Raw genomic sequence first — 15,108 nt, 5'->3', positions numbered from 1 at the left:
TGTCATCCAAGGACTTTCTATGAGACGTAAAGGCGAGATCATCCGCAAACTTCCTACGTGAAGTGAATGTTATGTCACCATGTAAATGTTAAAAAGAGCTCTAGTGGAGTTAGTTTACAGCCACCATTTAGGAGGCCATCATTCAGAGTCCTAACACAGCTGGGGGTGTTTCATAAAGCTGTTCGTAAAGTTACGAACAACTTACGAGCGACTGGTGATCAGTTCTTGTGCTGAATTATGGAAATTCTGATAAGTATAGCACATCAGAACTGATCACCAGTCGCTCGTAAGTTGTTCGTAACTTTACGAACAGCTTTATGAAACAGGGCCCTGGTCTGGTTACCTAGAGCAATCCTAAATCTGCAAGTGCTGAAGATTAAAGACAAGCAGTGTGAAGTTGTTATATTACTGCTTTCAGAATGAGGCAGCACTGTACAGATCTCAGAGTCTTCCTTGACATCATATACTAGTACGCAAACACATTCACTCTATCATATATAATTCATCTGGGTTAACATGAAAAACTTTGGGGTATTATTTTCATTTCAGAGATTTGACGACAGGAAGTAAGGTGGTCCGTTTTTTCCCTTTTTCCCCTGACTCATTCTTTCTCGGATGAGGGGACTGAAAAGTTTGTATAATATCGCTTTTAGATAATGTAGAACGGGACAGGTAATTGGAAATTTCATTTGTGTCATCATCTAGGATTCAGCCTTTTAATTCAGCAAATCAGAGTGAATATTATGATGTTAGACATCTCAAGGAAAGTAAGTATCAAATGTTCATATCTAATAATTCCTGATAAACAATCTTGCTGTTGGCGTCGATTCAAGCTTTGGTGGATTTTTCCACATTCCTAGGGAAAAAAAAATCAGATTGAGGTAAGTAGCAAATTCGGATGTTTGCATCAACAATAAAACAGCTTTTGTTACTAACAACCTTCTGATTTATAATCAGCACACAAATTGATAAACAGAGTACCTGAGTGACAAAAAAAGAAAAGAAAATTCGTTTATTTCCATGTACACTTTGCCGTTCATATTGTGCAGGAGTATATGAGTGGCATCCATTTTGAAGTTGTGTATTAAGAAGAATATAATAAGCCTAAAAACAATAATTTTTTTGTTTGTTTGCTTGTTTGTTTGCTTGTTTTGCTATTGGCACTCATCAGATTTGCATTGCACATGCAAAACTTGATAAAAGTGTAGGTATGTGACTGAAAATTGGTCTTCTATTTCTATGCATATTTTTTGCCCTTCATATAACACACGAGTATAGGAGTGGCGGCCATTTTGAATTGAAAATAAGCTTAAAATGCTAAATGTACCTCTTCAAATGAAAAATTACTTGCATGTGCAAGTAGAATTACACAAGGAACAAAAATGTAAAAAACTTTGATGGAATAATTGGTCATAAAATTGACATAACTGGGATTATCATGGCCAAATTAGCATATCTGGCGGCCATTTTGGATTTTTGCATTTTGCCGAAAATGCTCAAGGTTACGCGAGTGGCATCAATCGGATTTGGAATCCGCACCCTCGAAATGACAAGAAACCATCAAAAAACATTGTATATATCAAAAAACAAGGTTAGGTGCACTTTCTATGGAGCCTAGCCTGGACTAATAGGGATGACTAGTGTATTTCATAGGCTGCTGCTAATTGAAAGATTTAAACCCTTTACTTAGATTTTTGTGTTGATGTATGTAACAAGTAACTAATGAGATTTTATACCGTCTCTCAACTATGTGAATAATACCCTTTGAATTCTCCCTATCGCATATAGCTCTCCGAATCTGAACACATATGGCGCTCTAATTTTTTTACCTTTAATTCTTGGGATATAAACTTCCGGTCATGGATGCGCGATGTGTAAATGTACGCTTTTATGTACATTGAATGCCGAAGTACTAGTATTCATAGATGGCATCAAATTTATAGTCTTATAATCTCGCGAATAATAGTTATTTTCTAATCTGTAGCTTTACATTTGATAAATGGGATTCTTCTGCAAAGCGGCCCAATGCTGGGCCGATGATGCCAAACGACGAAATTATGGAAAATATCTATAGATGAAGGATGGACATGGGTGAAGTTCCCAACAGACAAAGTTCAGCGGAGAACGTGGAAAAATCTGCTTCGTAGGAAAGATCACTTCGACCTGAAGTCAAGCTTGCGTATTTGTTCGACACATTTCCAGAAAGGGGCAATTTTAGCAGATGACACTGCAAATGCCCCACTGAAATAATTTTACTGGAACAATTTCGGACAAGATGAAGCACGAAGGAAGAGAAGTGCTCCATCCGAGTGCCGACAGATCTGGGCCGGTTCGCGATCATCACCCAGACCCAGGCCCAGCCTAGCCGCACTGGACGTGGACCCGAATGCGAAGCGGGAGGGAGTCTGTCATGCCCAGCCCTTCGTTTACCGTTTGTAGAAACATTTCTTTCACTAAGAAAGTCCTTTAATTGCGACACAGACATTCTCTGAAATTGGTCATCATCTTGATCCATGCTTGCTTGTGCATGACGAGATCTGTGCGTTTTGAATGAACGATCAAAGATCCTACACTATGTAGGATCTTTGGTACGATTTTCCAGAACCGCAAAACTGGAAGTTTACGTCCCACCCCCCTCCCCCCCCCCCCAAAAAAAAAAAAAAAAAATATATATATATATATATATATATATATATATATATATATATGTCTTTAAAAATCCTCTTCTCTAGAACCAGATGACAGTAGTTTCATGTTTGTTTATAGCAAATCCAGGGGTGCTCACCTTGGTGCCCAAGGAAGGGGGATGGGAGGGGTCCAAATTGGGGCCTAAATTGAACATTTTCATCTTCATGAAAACCACATGCTGGTTTTCACCAAACTTGGCTGGAAGCATTCCTAGGGGGAATATAGGATCTCAATTTGTTCAAATGGGCACCATGCCCCACCTAGGGTCCCCCAGGGGGCCCAAACCCCCAAGATTAAGGAATATTTTAAAAGTCATCTTCTCTAGGACCAGAAGTAATAGAGTTAAGTTAATACTTTGTGTTAATACACTACATTGATGACTGTAGTTTGTTCATGGCAGATCCAGGGGTGTTGCCCTTGGAGCCTGGAGAAGGAAGGGGGAGGGGTCCAAATGGGGGCAAGGGAGAGAAAGCACCCAAATTTAAGAAATCATATGTATCTTCTGTCTAGAGATAAGCTACGTAAGTGCTGTAAGGTAGTAGATTGGTGACTGCAGTTTCTACTGTGTTCGTGGCAGATTGAAGGGTAGGCTGGGGGAGGGTCATTTTCTTCTTCTTGAAAACATGGTCAAATTTGTCACCAAACCCAGTGTGTTATCACAAAGATGACAATTTATATACTTAATACATGGACCCCAGAACCCACTATTTCCACACAAAAAAAAACAAACAAAAAACAAACAAAAAATAATAATAATAATAATTATAATGATAGTAAATGAATACAAAAATTTGAAAAAAAAATAAAACTGGAAAATCTCTGAGTGAATACATTGGTGAGTAGACTTTCAAGGTCATTCATAGTAGCTCAAGGGGTTGGGCGGGGATCAAATTCAGGGAGGCAGTTTTTACATACAAAGTGTTGTTGTTTTTATTAAATTGCATAATCAAATTTTATAGATACAGTGTACTTGGCAAGTATTTTTACCAGTGTGATAGAATATATATGCCAATGGACACCATGCCCACATGAAATTCTCAGAGATGCCCCCACCCCACCCTCCCCCCAAGTTTGCAATGTTCTCGGGTGAGAGTCTGCAAGAATGCACGGAAGGTGTAATTCCGATAATCAGGTGAGCATGAGATCTCCATGTTTTTAACAGTTATAAAAATCTTACACACCATCAAAGGCAATCATGCACTGTCTGTAATGTTTGCCCATCCCATCATCCCGCATTGTGTCACATCCATCCCATTTCGTCCATGGTGGCCTGAAACATGATTGCTGTGACCACTTGGAACATGGTATAAACATAGCATTACAATGAAGTGGTCTCGAGATTTAGGCTCAGTGAGATCAGCTGACCAATGTTGTGTGTTGTCTAAGCTGTCCCAACTTTAAAGAAGTGTAGCGATATGTTTCCCAGCAAGATTGCAAAATAGAGGTCTTGTGTGACTTGGTTACAGAGTGCAAACAATCCCACTTTGCTTCTCACTCACAGAAGAGCAAAACCCTGGTGAAGTGGCCCATCCCCAAACACATTGGAAAATGGTTTCTGATTCTATCACATGTGATACAGGCCAAGTAAAGAGCAATAGTCAAATCAAATAGTGAAATCAACCAGATACATTGTGCTTCTTGGAAGGTGGATGTAATGAAAACATCACGTTCAAGAAGTACACACAATATCCACAAGGCACATCCATCAAATATGTAACATCATCGTGTAGAATGAATAATATCAATTAGTACACTAGTTCAAATCTCTGATGGGAACACTTGCCCTCTGAAAGACAATTACATCAGATTAAAGCAATCACTCCACCTGCATTGGTTATTGACCAAAGCTGGCTGTTAGTGTGGAGAGCCTAGCTTGTCATTCTGCACATGCAATGTTTCTTCTTGCAGAAGCAAACTTCCACACTTTGATTCTAGTTTTGGTAGGTTAAGCTAGACGCAAAGTTCCCGGAACGCCGAAGGCGCCCCCATTCGTCGAAAACTCTATCGGAACACTGCAAATGCTTTTGTAAGGAAATGACTGGTTGCGACTTGGCCTGATTTGATGACGTTATCGGCAATTTATAAGCAATGTATAAGCCATTGTCTATTTATAAGCCATTATCCCGAGTGTGATTTTTTGGCGAGTTATATCCCAAATAATATTTCTCTCAAGCATTTGGTGTGATTTGATGACGTCATTGGCGATTTATAAGCGACTTATAAGCCATTGGCTATTCATAAACCGTTATCCTTTGTGCGATTTTTTGGCGATTTATAACGCAAACGAACAACTTGAACGCCATCGATGCATCGGTGTTACTAAGTAATTGTCATCGCATGTGTTACATTCGACAGGCATCCATCAAAGACAAAGTTCATGAGAAGTGAGAAATGAAAGTAAACTGAATTTTTTTATTATTATTTGTAATGTCACGCTGTCGCACATACAGTACAAAATCAACGGCGATTTTGTGGTTTAGGTCCCCACTCGCTGAAAGTGAGAGCGCGCATATTCCTTTACAATTTGTGCTGCGTACTACTACTGGATTGTTGTCCCACACATAAACATTTGTGTTGCCTAGTTAACGTTCAACTCTTTCAACCTGTACTGCTGTGGTTCTAGACCTAACTGTATTATCAACTCTTCTTCGTGAAGCATGGCTAACGCAAAGTCATTGGAGGTGGATCGAAGTCCCCATTGCGTGCACTGAATAAAGCGATAGTGTTAGTGTTACGTGTGCGAGGTGAATGAGGGCGACCCAAGGCCTAAACCACGATTAAGCCATATCAACATGTTCATTATAATAATAGCCTCTATTTCTACTTCACTCTAAAGTTATACTGAAGAAAGACTAAGGCTGACCAATTTGAAAAAAAGAAGAGAGGAGACATAGTCCAATCATACAGAACATCGAACATGCAGAACATGGCAGAATATTCAAAAACATTGTCATTGACAATTCAAAACCTGAGATTGAGAACTACAGTCAACTTCGGATACCTCAACGTCGGATAAGCCGAATATCACTTACCTTGGGGGCAAAATGAAAGTCCCGATTGTTCCTATGGAGTTTCCGTGTATTAAAATTTGCGTAGCTCAAAGAAAATAACTCGAAGTTCGGTTACCTCGAAGTGAAATCTACTGTCCCGATCTTAATTAACTTATTGTTTTTCCCAGCATGTAGCTCGAATCGAAATTGCAAACATCACTCAGCATCTCTGATTATTTAAAGCGCGCGTAGACAGCGAAGAAGACATGTCACAAATCTTTTCACACTCGACTGTAAATATTCCCGACCAGAACGATCGCGCGCCCAAAGAAATACCCCATACACGGCTGACAAGAAAAATCCCCAACACCTACCTACATCCGTACACGGTATGCACATAGCACCCTTGCCAATGGAGTGCTTACGATAGCACTACGCTCTGCCCCATCATCTTCATTTCTTTAACCACTGTGTTTTAATTCTTGATCAGGCTAGTCATACTGCGTGCGTAGATTTCTTAACAGTTGTGGCGCACCTGCGTAGGTGTCGACAGTTATATCTTTGGCATTAATCACGGTCCACTGTCCAAACATCAATCTCCTGCGTAGTGCCTTTTTAAACTTTTTTTTTTGCCTTTCACGAAGTATGTTTCATTTATTCTTCCCCGAGAACGCAAGCACTGATTTTTTTTTTTTTTTCAGCAATGCGATTATAAAAATACTGTGGAATATGATGTGGAAGTATAGGCCGAGCATAATAAAGAATAGAATAGACAGGGCTCCACACTAACTTTTATTGGGCCACCAGTATCACTGATTTTTATTTTTTGGTGGTCAAATTTACTCGAAATTAAAATCTGGCGACACACAAAAAAAAAATGGAGAAAAACATTAGAAAAACTAAATCGGTCCTACTAAACATAGAAAAATGAATATTAAGCATTATTAAAGTGATACAGATGCCCATGTCTAAAACAAATGAATAGAAAATACAATCATCTTATTCTGTGTTTTAAGATTTAGCAAATAGGCGTATAGATTATTATAAAAGTTGATGCCTATATATTTAGGAGGTCAAAACTTACGTTTGAAATGAAAAAGTGGGAGCATTTGCTGACATGTGTTAGCATCCGACATTTGTTTTAGCATTGTAAAGAGCCGAAAGTTAACGATATTCATTTCTTATTGTAAAAGCAATCATCCAACATTTATAAGTCTTTTAGCACCTTACGGAGCCGAATATTATCCTTAATCTTTTTTAAATGTAAAAGCAAACAACCGACATTCAATTTAGCATCTTACGGAGCTGAATGCTATCCTTATCCATTTCCAAACGTGAAAGCAAACATCCGCTATTTGTTTCAGCATCTAACTGAGCGGATTAATACCGTTAATCATTTCCAAATGTAAAAGCAACAATCTGTCATTTATTTTTGCATCGTACGAAGCAGAATATTACCGTTATTCATTTCAAACATACGACATTTATTTCATCATCGTACGGAGCCGAATGTTACTGCTGTCCACTTCCGAAAGTGAAATGAATCATCTGACAATTATTTTATCATCGTACGGAGCCGAATGTTACTGTTTTTCATTTTTGAACATCGAAGCTGACATCAGACATTTATTTTACTATCAAACGTAGCTGAATGTTACTGTTATACATTTGGAAATGTAATAGCAAATATCCAATATTTTTTTTAGCATCATATGGGGCAGAATGTTACTGCTATTCACTTCCAAACATGCCAAACGTATAAGCAATCATTCGAGATGTATTTTAGCATCTGCCGGAGCTGAATGTTATTGCCATTTACTTTCGAACGTAAAAGCAAACATCCAGCATTTATTTTATCATCGTAAGGACTTGAATGTTATTGTTACTCATTTCCGAACGTCAAAGCAAACATCAAACATTAATTTTACCATTGAACGCAGCTGAATGTTACTGTTATTCATTTCGAAATTTAAAAGCAAACATCAGACAGTTATTTAAGCATCGTATGGAGCAGAATATTACTGCAACTTCTGAACATAAAAGCGATCATCTGACATTTATTTTAGCATCTTCCGGAGCTGAATGTTATTGCTATTTCCTTTCGAAAGTATAAGGAAACATCCGACACTTATCTAACCATCGTACGGAGTTGAATATTGTTTTTCATTTCCGAACGTCAAAGCAAATATTCGACATTTATTTCAGCGTCTTCCGGAACCGAATGTTATCCTTATTCATTTCCGAATGCAAAATCAAATATCTGACATTAGTTTTAGCACCATACAGAGCTGAGTCTTATCGTTTTTCATTTCCAAAAGTATGAGCAAACATCCGACATTTATTTTAGTATCTGACGGAGCCGATTGTTACCGCTGTTTATTTTCAAAAGTAAAGGCAAACATCCGACTTTTTTTGGTGGCGCGATAGGGCCACCAAAATCTTAATTTCTGAAATTTTTATTTCAATTCCGATTTTCATTTAATTCATTCATATAAAAGTCGATTCAATTCCAATTGACAAGCATGTAAACAATCAGTAGGCACTATAACAGATACCATGTTGAACATCGATAAACGTCGGATAAGTCGAAGAAAATTCGACGTACGTATGCGTACCTCGAATTTCGCTTACCTCGAATTTCGCGTACCTCGAACTATTTTCTTCAGTCCCGACAAATTCGAGGTATCTGAAGTTGACTGTATTTTGAACTTGCCACTCGTGATTATCATAGAACAAGAGGCCATTCCATGAAACTAGCCAAAGCAAGGAGTCGCCTGGACATCAGGAAAAACTTTTGTAGCCAAAGTATAGGCCTAGTAAATGAGTGGAACAAGCTTCCACAATCAGCTGTTGATGCCCTCACACATTAACCTCAAGAAGCAACTATCCAACTTGGGTTTTTAAATGGGCTCCATGGGACCCCCTTAACCCTGCCACACCGTGCTACAGTTAGTGTTTATAGATGATATCCTATTGCCAAGAACGACTACATGTAGGTGTGGCCTTCAATAAAATTCAAGTTAAAAATTTGTGTCATGTCGTAGCTGTAGCCGCTCTGCACCACTTGCACTGTTTACCTCCCTCGCGAAGGCTTGGGCCAGGCTTGGGAAGGAGTTGCGTACACATGTATTTTCTTCAGCATTACTGCAGATGGTACCTTTAAATGGATTTTGGGGTTCCTTGAAACTGTATAAATATCTCCAGTTCAGTTAGGGGGCATAAATGGTACGAGTTCAAAATATTTCTTCAGATTAAAAAAAAAATAAGTTTAACTTCACTGGAAACAAACGTCAATCTAAAAATTAAAATACTTAATTAGGGGGCCCAAAATAAATGCCTGTTGGTAGGGAGGACAGTGAAATCTGGTTATTTTGAAATTATATCTGTCAGTACACAAAAATGTCCTATTGAACATTTTTCTAGTTTTTGTCAAATTTGGAATGGGATATGAAGGACTTAAAAAAAAAAAAAAAACATATGGAAGTGGTATCACATAAAAGCTTGAAGCATGGGGATCATTTTCCAATCATTTATTTTACTGCTAGTCTTGTTTTAGAGGGTCCGATTTTGCAGCAGAATTTTTAAATGTAATTTGTAAGTTCCAAGATGGTAACTTCACCAATTTTTTATCGATTTAGCTGATTTTAACACCATTGTCTTTCTCTTGGCAGGACCTTTCCAGTGATACCAAACTTGTCTGGTTTTTGTAAAAGAATCCAAAAGTCATTGGCCTCCCTACTGTTGGCTTTTTGCTTCCTGCCACCCCATGGGCCATAGATTGCCATAAGAAAAACTTTTTAAAATGTCCAGGAATACACTATTTCTAATCAAAAACATGATAGGTATGAATACGAAAAAGATATCTTTTTTTTAATGAGTTCCTTATGTGGGAGCCTTCTCTGATGCTCAAAAATGTTAAATAGATATTCAGGTCCCTTCAAACTCATCCCTCTCGTCCACACTATATTCTAATCATCTCCACATTAGAATTTCACATTGAACTTAAGAATATTTCTGGGTGGCTCCCACAAAAGGAATTTGTGCTGTTGCTGTATTATTTTTTACCAGAATCTGGTAACTCTTAAAAAATACCCTAAAGAACAATGTGTCCACATCCACCTATAATCGCAGTTTTACTGTTTCCAATAATTTCAAGTTTCCAAGTCAATAGGTGAGAGGATGCATTTCCTTTGGGCAGCATTTACAATGCTCATGTACACATTTGCAAATATCCAATCATTTCAAATTTAAAGTCAATAGGTGAGAGGGTGCATTTCCCTTAGGTAATGCATCCTCTCACCTCCAAACAACCTGGAACATAGTCATCCCCATGTTTCCAATTTTCATATTGTCGAAAAGAAACATTCCCACATTCTGTGTAATTTTTAACTACATCATAGCAAGTTTCACTCTACCTCAAAGTCCACTGCAACATTCATCTTGTGCACCCATAACATACATTCATTTGAAGCCAATACCTCAATTTAAATTCAATTTGTTCACTTTTATAATTGCGTGATTCTGGCATACAACTCGTCAATTGCCCTGCAGAAGGGCCTTACCTGATGCGTTATACACACAAAAAAGTACTTTTTTAGATAATCAAATTTTTGATGTTCGAATGTCTCTGTAAAATGGAGTTCTTAATTTTCTGGGCTAGAAATTTATCTCCATTTAGTCAATATTGTTGTACACTGTTCTTCAGAATTTGAATTAATAATCTTTGATAGTTTTTACGCTACACTCTTATGCTAAGACCTTTCTGCCGGGAACATTTACCTAAGCTAAGGCCCTTCTGCAGGGCAACCGACAAACTGTGCACGTCTCATGTAAAGTGCTCATTCAGAGCATACATGCTTTTCTCAGAGCTACCAAGTCTCACGCATTCTGCGTGAGACTGGAGCATTTAGGGGCCGTCTCACGATCTCACGCATGGCACCCATTTTTCTCACGCATCGGGCGAAGTCTGCAACTTGGTCCTATAATAATGAGCATACCGCATGGTAGCTCAAAAGATTGAAGTGATAGTTGCAATTGAAGGTTTATTCTCCTGTTGTCTTCCAAAATAAGTAAAAAAAAGTCACGTATGCCCCTGATCGCACCATTAAGAGCTAAAAATCGAAAAAGCTCCCTACCGTGGGAAGCCACAGGGGGGAAAACCCCCTCCCACACCCTCGCTCACGGGCACATTCGCTCGCCGAGATGCCGAGTCATGAAAATCTCACTCATAAATTTGTTTTGAACTTGGCATCCCTGTTTTCTTAGACAGCATAAAGAAATGACAGCATCTATGACCACCAAAGACAGGAGATTTCTCACTGGCATTTGATTATATTAAACTCATTTCCACAAGAGATATATTATTACCTTTCACTTTCTAGCAATATCAGGATGGAACTTCACTAATGCAATTCAACTGTCTGTATCTTTGGCCCAATAATCATTCTCATGAAATTTCATAGTCATTTAAACACTTAACTCAAAATTATTGTGCAATAATTGAGCAAGAACCAAGACGCAAACTGATGCGGTGTACTCGAAGCACTTTGTCGGAAACTTGAAAGCATATCTTATCAGTCCACCAATCTACTCTCTGCTATACCAATACCTAACCCTAGTTCCGACACCTCTGGGTCAACAAAATGAGGCCAATTCAGTAGGTGGTGACTGTGTTACTGTATAATCTTGTCTTTGTTTTGTAGGTCATGCCATGCCCATCAGGTCACTCTGCTTCTCGCCAGACTCGCAGCTCTTAGCAACTGCATCTGATGATGGACAAATCAAGATCTATGATGTGTAAGTTCTCCGGCACCAGTGTCATTCACTAAAATACATTTTTCTGCTGCTATTTACGACAAAGTTTTTTTGCGCCTCCCTTGCGGTGCTTACTTACCAAGTTATGATTGGTCTTTGTCAACATTCTGATTTTTTTTGTCGAGCCCACCGGAGGTGTGGGGAGACCAAGGGATCACCTGCGGCGTCTGTCCATCCGTCCGTCCGTCCGTCGTCCGTCCGTCCGTCCGTCGTCCGTCCGTCCGCCGTCCGTCCATCCGTCGTCCGTCCGTCCGTCCGTCGTCTGTCGGTAACGCTACAAAAACTTGAATAACTCTCTACTGAGGTTTTCAATTTCAATCAACTTGGAGAGAAGAGTGGTTATACAAAGTTACACATTTTACCAAACATGAAGGGCACCTCAAGGTCAAAGGTCACAGGCAGAGGTCAATGAACTTTGGGGCCAAATGTTAAGTCTTTAGGGCACGTTTTGTTTATGGCTCGTAACTTTTGATGTATCTGCCTGTTTGTGACCAAACTTAGATGGTAGATGTCCCTTGGGAAGTTGAAGGTTACCACAAGGTCAAAGGTCACAGACAGGGGTCAACGAATTTTTAGGGCCCAATGTTCAGTTTTTATGGCGCGTTTTGATTATGGCTCGTAACTTTTGACCCCTTCGTCCGTTTGTGACCAAACTTGGATGGTAGATGTCCCTTGGGGAGGTGAAGGTCATCACAAGGTCAAAGGTCACAGACAGGGGTCAACGAACTTTAAGGGCCCAATGTTAAGTTTTTATGGCGCGTTTCGATTGTGGCTCATAACTTTTGATCCTTAAGTCTGTTTGTGACCAAACTTGGACGGTAGATGTCCCTTGGGGAATTAAAGGTCATCACAAGGTCAAAGGTCACAGACAGGGGTCAACAAATATTTAGGGCCCATTCAGTTTTTATGGCATGTTTCGATAATGGCTCATAATCATAATCAAGTCATGTAACTCATATTCAGCGGAATGTTCGATATCAGTTGTGTAATTTAAGTTTCATAAGGAAATATTTGTCTAAATCTGCAGCTGAGATACTTATTCATGCTTTGATTTCTTCTCGGTTGGATTTTTCGAATTCATTGTTGTGTAATCTTTCAAAAAAAGATGTCACAAAACTTCAACGGTTGCAAAATTCTGCCGCCCGATTGTTAACTTTTACTAATAAGTTTGATTCTATGTCACCAGTTCTCCGTTCCTTACATTGGTTACCTGTAGAAAAAAGGATTATTTTCAAGATTCTGGTATTAGTACATAATTCAGTTCATTCTTTTTCCCCAATATAAATAAGTAATTCTGTTCAAAAATACAATCCGACACGAAGGCTACGTTCATCATCAGATGCATTCTTACTCCAAACACCCAGAGTAAAACATGGGTATGGTGATCGTGCTTTTTCCGTTATGGGACCAAAATTGTGGAATCAGTTACCTCTTCAGTTAAGGGAACTGTCATCGACAGAGTCATTCAAATCCAAACTTAAAACTTATCTGTTCCTTTCATACTGAGGACTGTAATTGCTGTATGTCATTGATATTGGATCAATATTGTATTTTTAATTGGTATATGTTGTATTCTTTATTTGGTATATATTTGTTTTTGTTTACCATTTTCTTATTTGTTGAAATGTTTGAATATGTATATGCATGTAAATATATGATATCTTTTCATTTTTGAAGCGCCATGAGCACTGAAAAGTGGACCTGTGCGCTATACAAGTAGCCACTACTATTATTATTATTATAACTTTTGATCCCTTTGTCCGTTTGTGACCAAACTTGGATGATAAATGTCCCTTGGGGAGTTGAAGGTCACCATAAGGTCAAAGGCCATAGGCGGGTCAATGAACTTCTGGGAGTTAGAAAAGTATTAATTTCTTGTACGCGAATGGGCGAGACACAATTTGGCACTTGTTTTTCATTTGATTTGTTTTTGTTACTGATATTATTCAAAAGAGTATATGACAAAGTTCTCAAACGAATTGATCAGGTAACAATAATTGATGTCACAACTTTCCCTCTGACAAGTTTTGTACAGTGGCACCAAAGATTACATTAAAGCAGAGCCCTGCCATGACAAGTTATTTTTGCCAAACTTCAGCCTTTCAGGTACATTGGTAACAACCTCATGGCTCTACTCAGGGTTCACTTTACATGGCTAGACCTATTCCAGGCAATCTTTACCTGGGTATTAGCTGTAATTTTAAAAGATAGTTTGAGGAAAATCAGCAAGCCTAGAGACCTACCACATGGAAGGAGGTCATTGCTTGCAATACAAGCCTTTGTGTTGCATCTACTTCGGTGTTTCCTTTAGTCATGAATTTAGCGGTGATGGCCACCAATACAAAACTTGCTATCATGGCGCTCTGGTCCTTCCTCGCAACAATACCTGGTATTTCCTACTCCAGAAAGAAATGTTTGTCCATAGGGGCCTCATCCAAACACTAGAATTCCATATGATGCATACCAACATAGAAACTACATGGCCTGTGCACATTTCAACCAAGTAACATGAACGGGCAAATCAGTACCCCATTACAATGATTTCTGAGCAGGAGGCAAGTTTTGGAAATGTCTGTTTTGTGCTAAACAAACAGAAAAGTAGCATAGAGTCAGTCTAAGGAAGACCCATCAGTACCATCCATCATCTCAGTGAATGTGTGATCTCTTCGTAATAATGCAGATGAACTCTTGAGGATGTAAGGCACTCACTTTTGAGTTGCTCATTGCGAGGATCAAACTTGTATTTGTGTTTGGCTATGTTTTGGTTACTCAGCACTCAAAATTCAAACAACTTCACATACCCCCAAGCATCCTGTAATTCTGTGAAGAGAGCTATGATTTAGCCAACATACTCAGAAGTAAATGAACTTCACACAAAAGTACATTATATTTGAATTATTTATTACATCTGGATAATTTCTGCTAGTTTTATCACTTCACGATACCATTTAGGTAAATAAACATGAGCAGAAGTTAACAGTGTGTTATGTGGAACGTATAGAAAATAAGACTTTAATAACAAATATTGTCTTCATAACCATACTACTTGATTACTTAATATATAAGTATAGGATTGACTCATGAACACAACAAAAATAACTGCAGACCCTTAACATTTGCGTCAAACTCCAGTATTTCTGAACTATACTTTAAGAGTTTCAAATATAGGTAAACTTTCCTGAACTGATTGAGGACTGAAGTTCATTTGGCAATTAAAAATGATCAATATGGAAGATCTGGCGATAAAGCTAGGTAGAATGATGGCAATGTGAAGTCATTGAAGCGACATAAATGATGACGGCAACCCAAAAGGAAAATTAGAAGTTCACAAGGCAGCGTGCATACTGCATCCCTAGTGTGAGCAGGTACTGCAATGCTTGTCTATCGATGCTGCTTAAACTGCACCACAACCTAGAGACACCACTCTCTCTCTATGATCTGGAGTGCGAACTCAAAGTACAAACTCAGAGTGAAGTATGAAGTCGGAGTGGAAACTCGGGATAGGAGTATGAACTCCTCAGAACACAACTTGCCAAAATGGAAAGTGACTCTCTCCTTCATTGTTACAGCCTGTAACTTTGGACGGGTCTTGGTATTCCAAGTATCCCTGACATTC

The 15,108-nt window shown here is 38.7% G+C and overlaps 1 protein-coding gene across 1 annotated transcript in view; it reads left to right on the top strand.

Annotated features, from left to right (window-relative positions):
• Nucleotides 1-15,108, top strand: part of LOC139736118 (uncharacterized) — a 110,975-nt gene that overhangs the window by 83,785 nt on the left and 12,082 nt on the right. The window contains exon 7 of the mRNA XM_071646850.1: nt 11,381-11,474. Within this exon, the coding sequence (XP_071502951.1) occupies nt 11,381-11,474 (94 nt within the window). The remainder of the gene's footprint in view (nt 1-11,380; nt 11,475-15,108) is intronic.

The sequence above is a fragment of the Diadema antillarum genome, unplaced genomic scaffold, assembly GCF_040938485.1.
Source record: "Diadema antillarum isolate AM-2024a unplaced genomic scaffold, OU_Dant_1.0 seq00000622_RagTag, whole genome shotgun sequence".
In the NCBI taxonomy this organism is placed as follows: domain Eukaryota; kingdom Metazoa; phylum Echinodermata; class Echinoidea; order Diadematoida; family Diadematidae; genus Diadema; species Diadema antillarum.
Note: the sequence above shows the minus strand (reverse complement) of the source record. Positions and strands in the feature narration are given on the sequence as shown.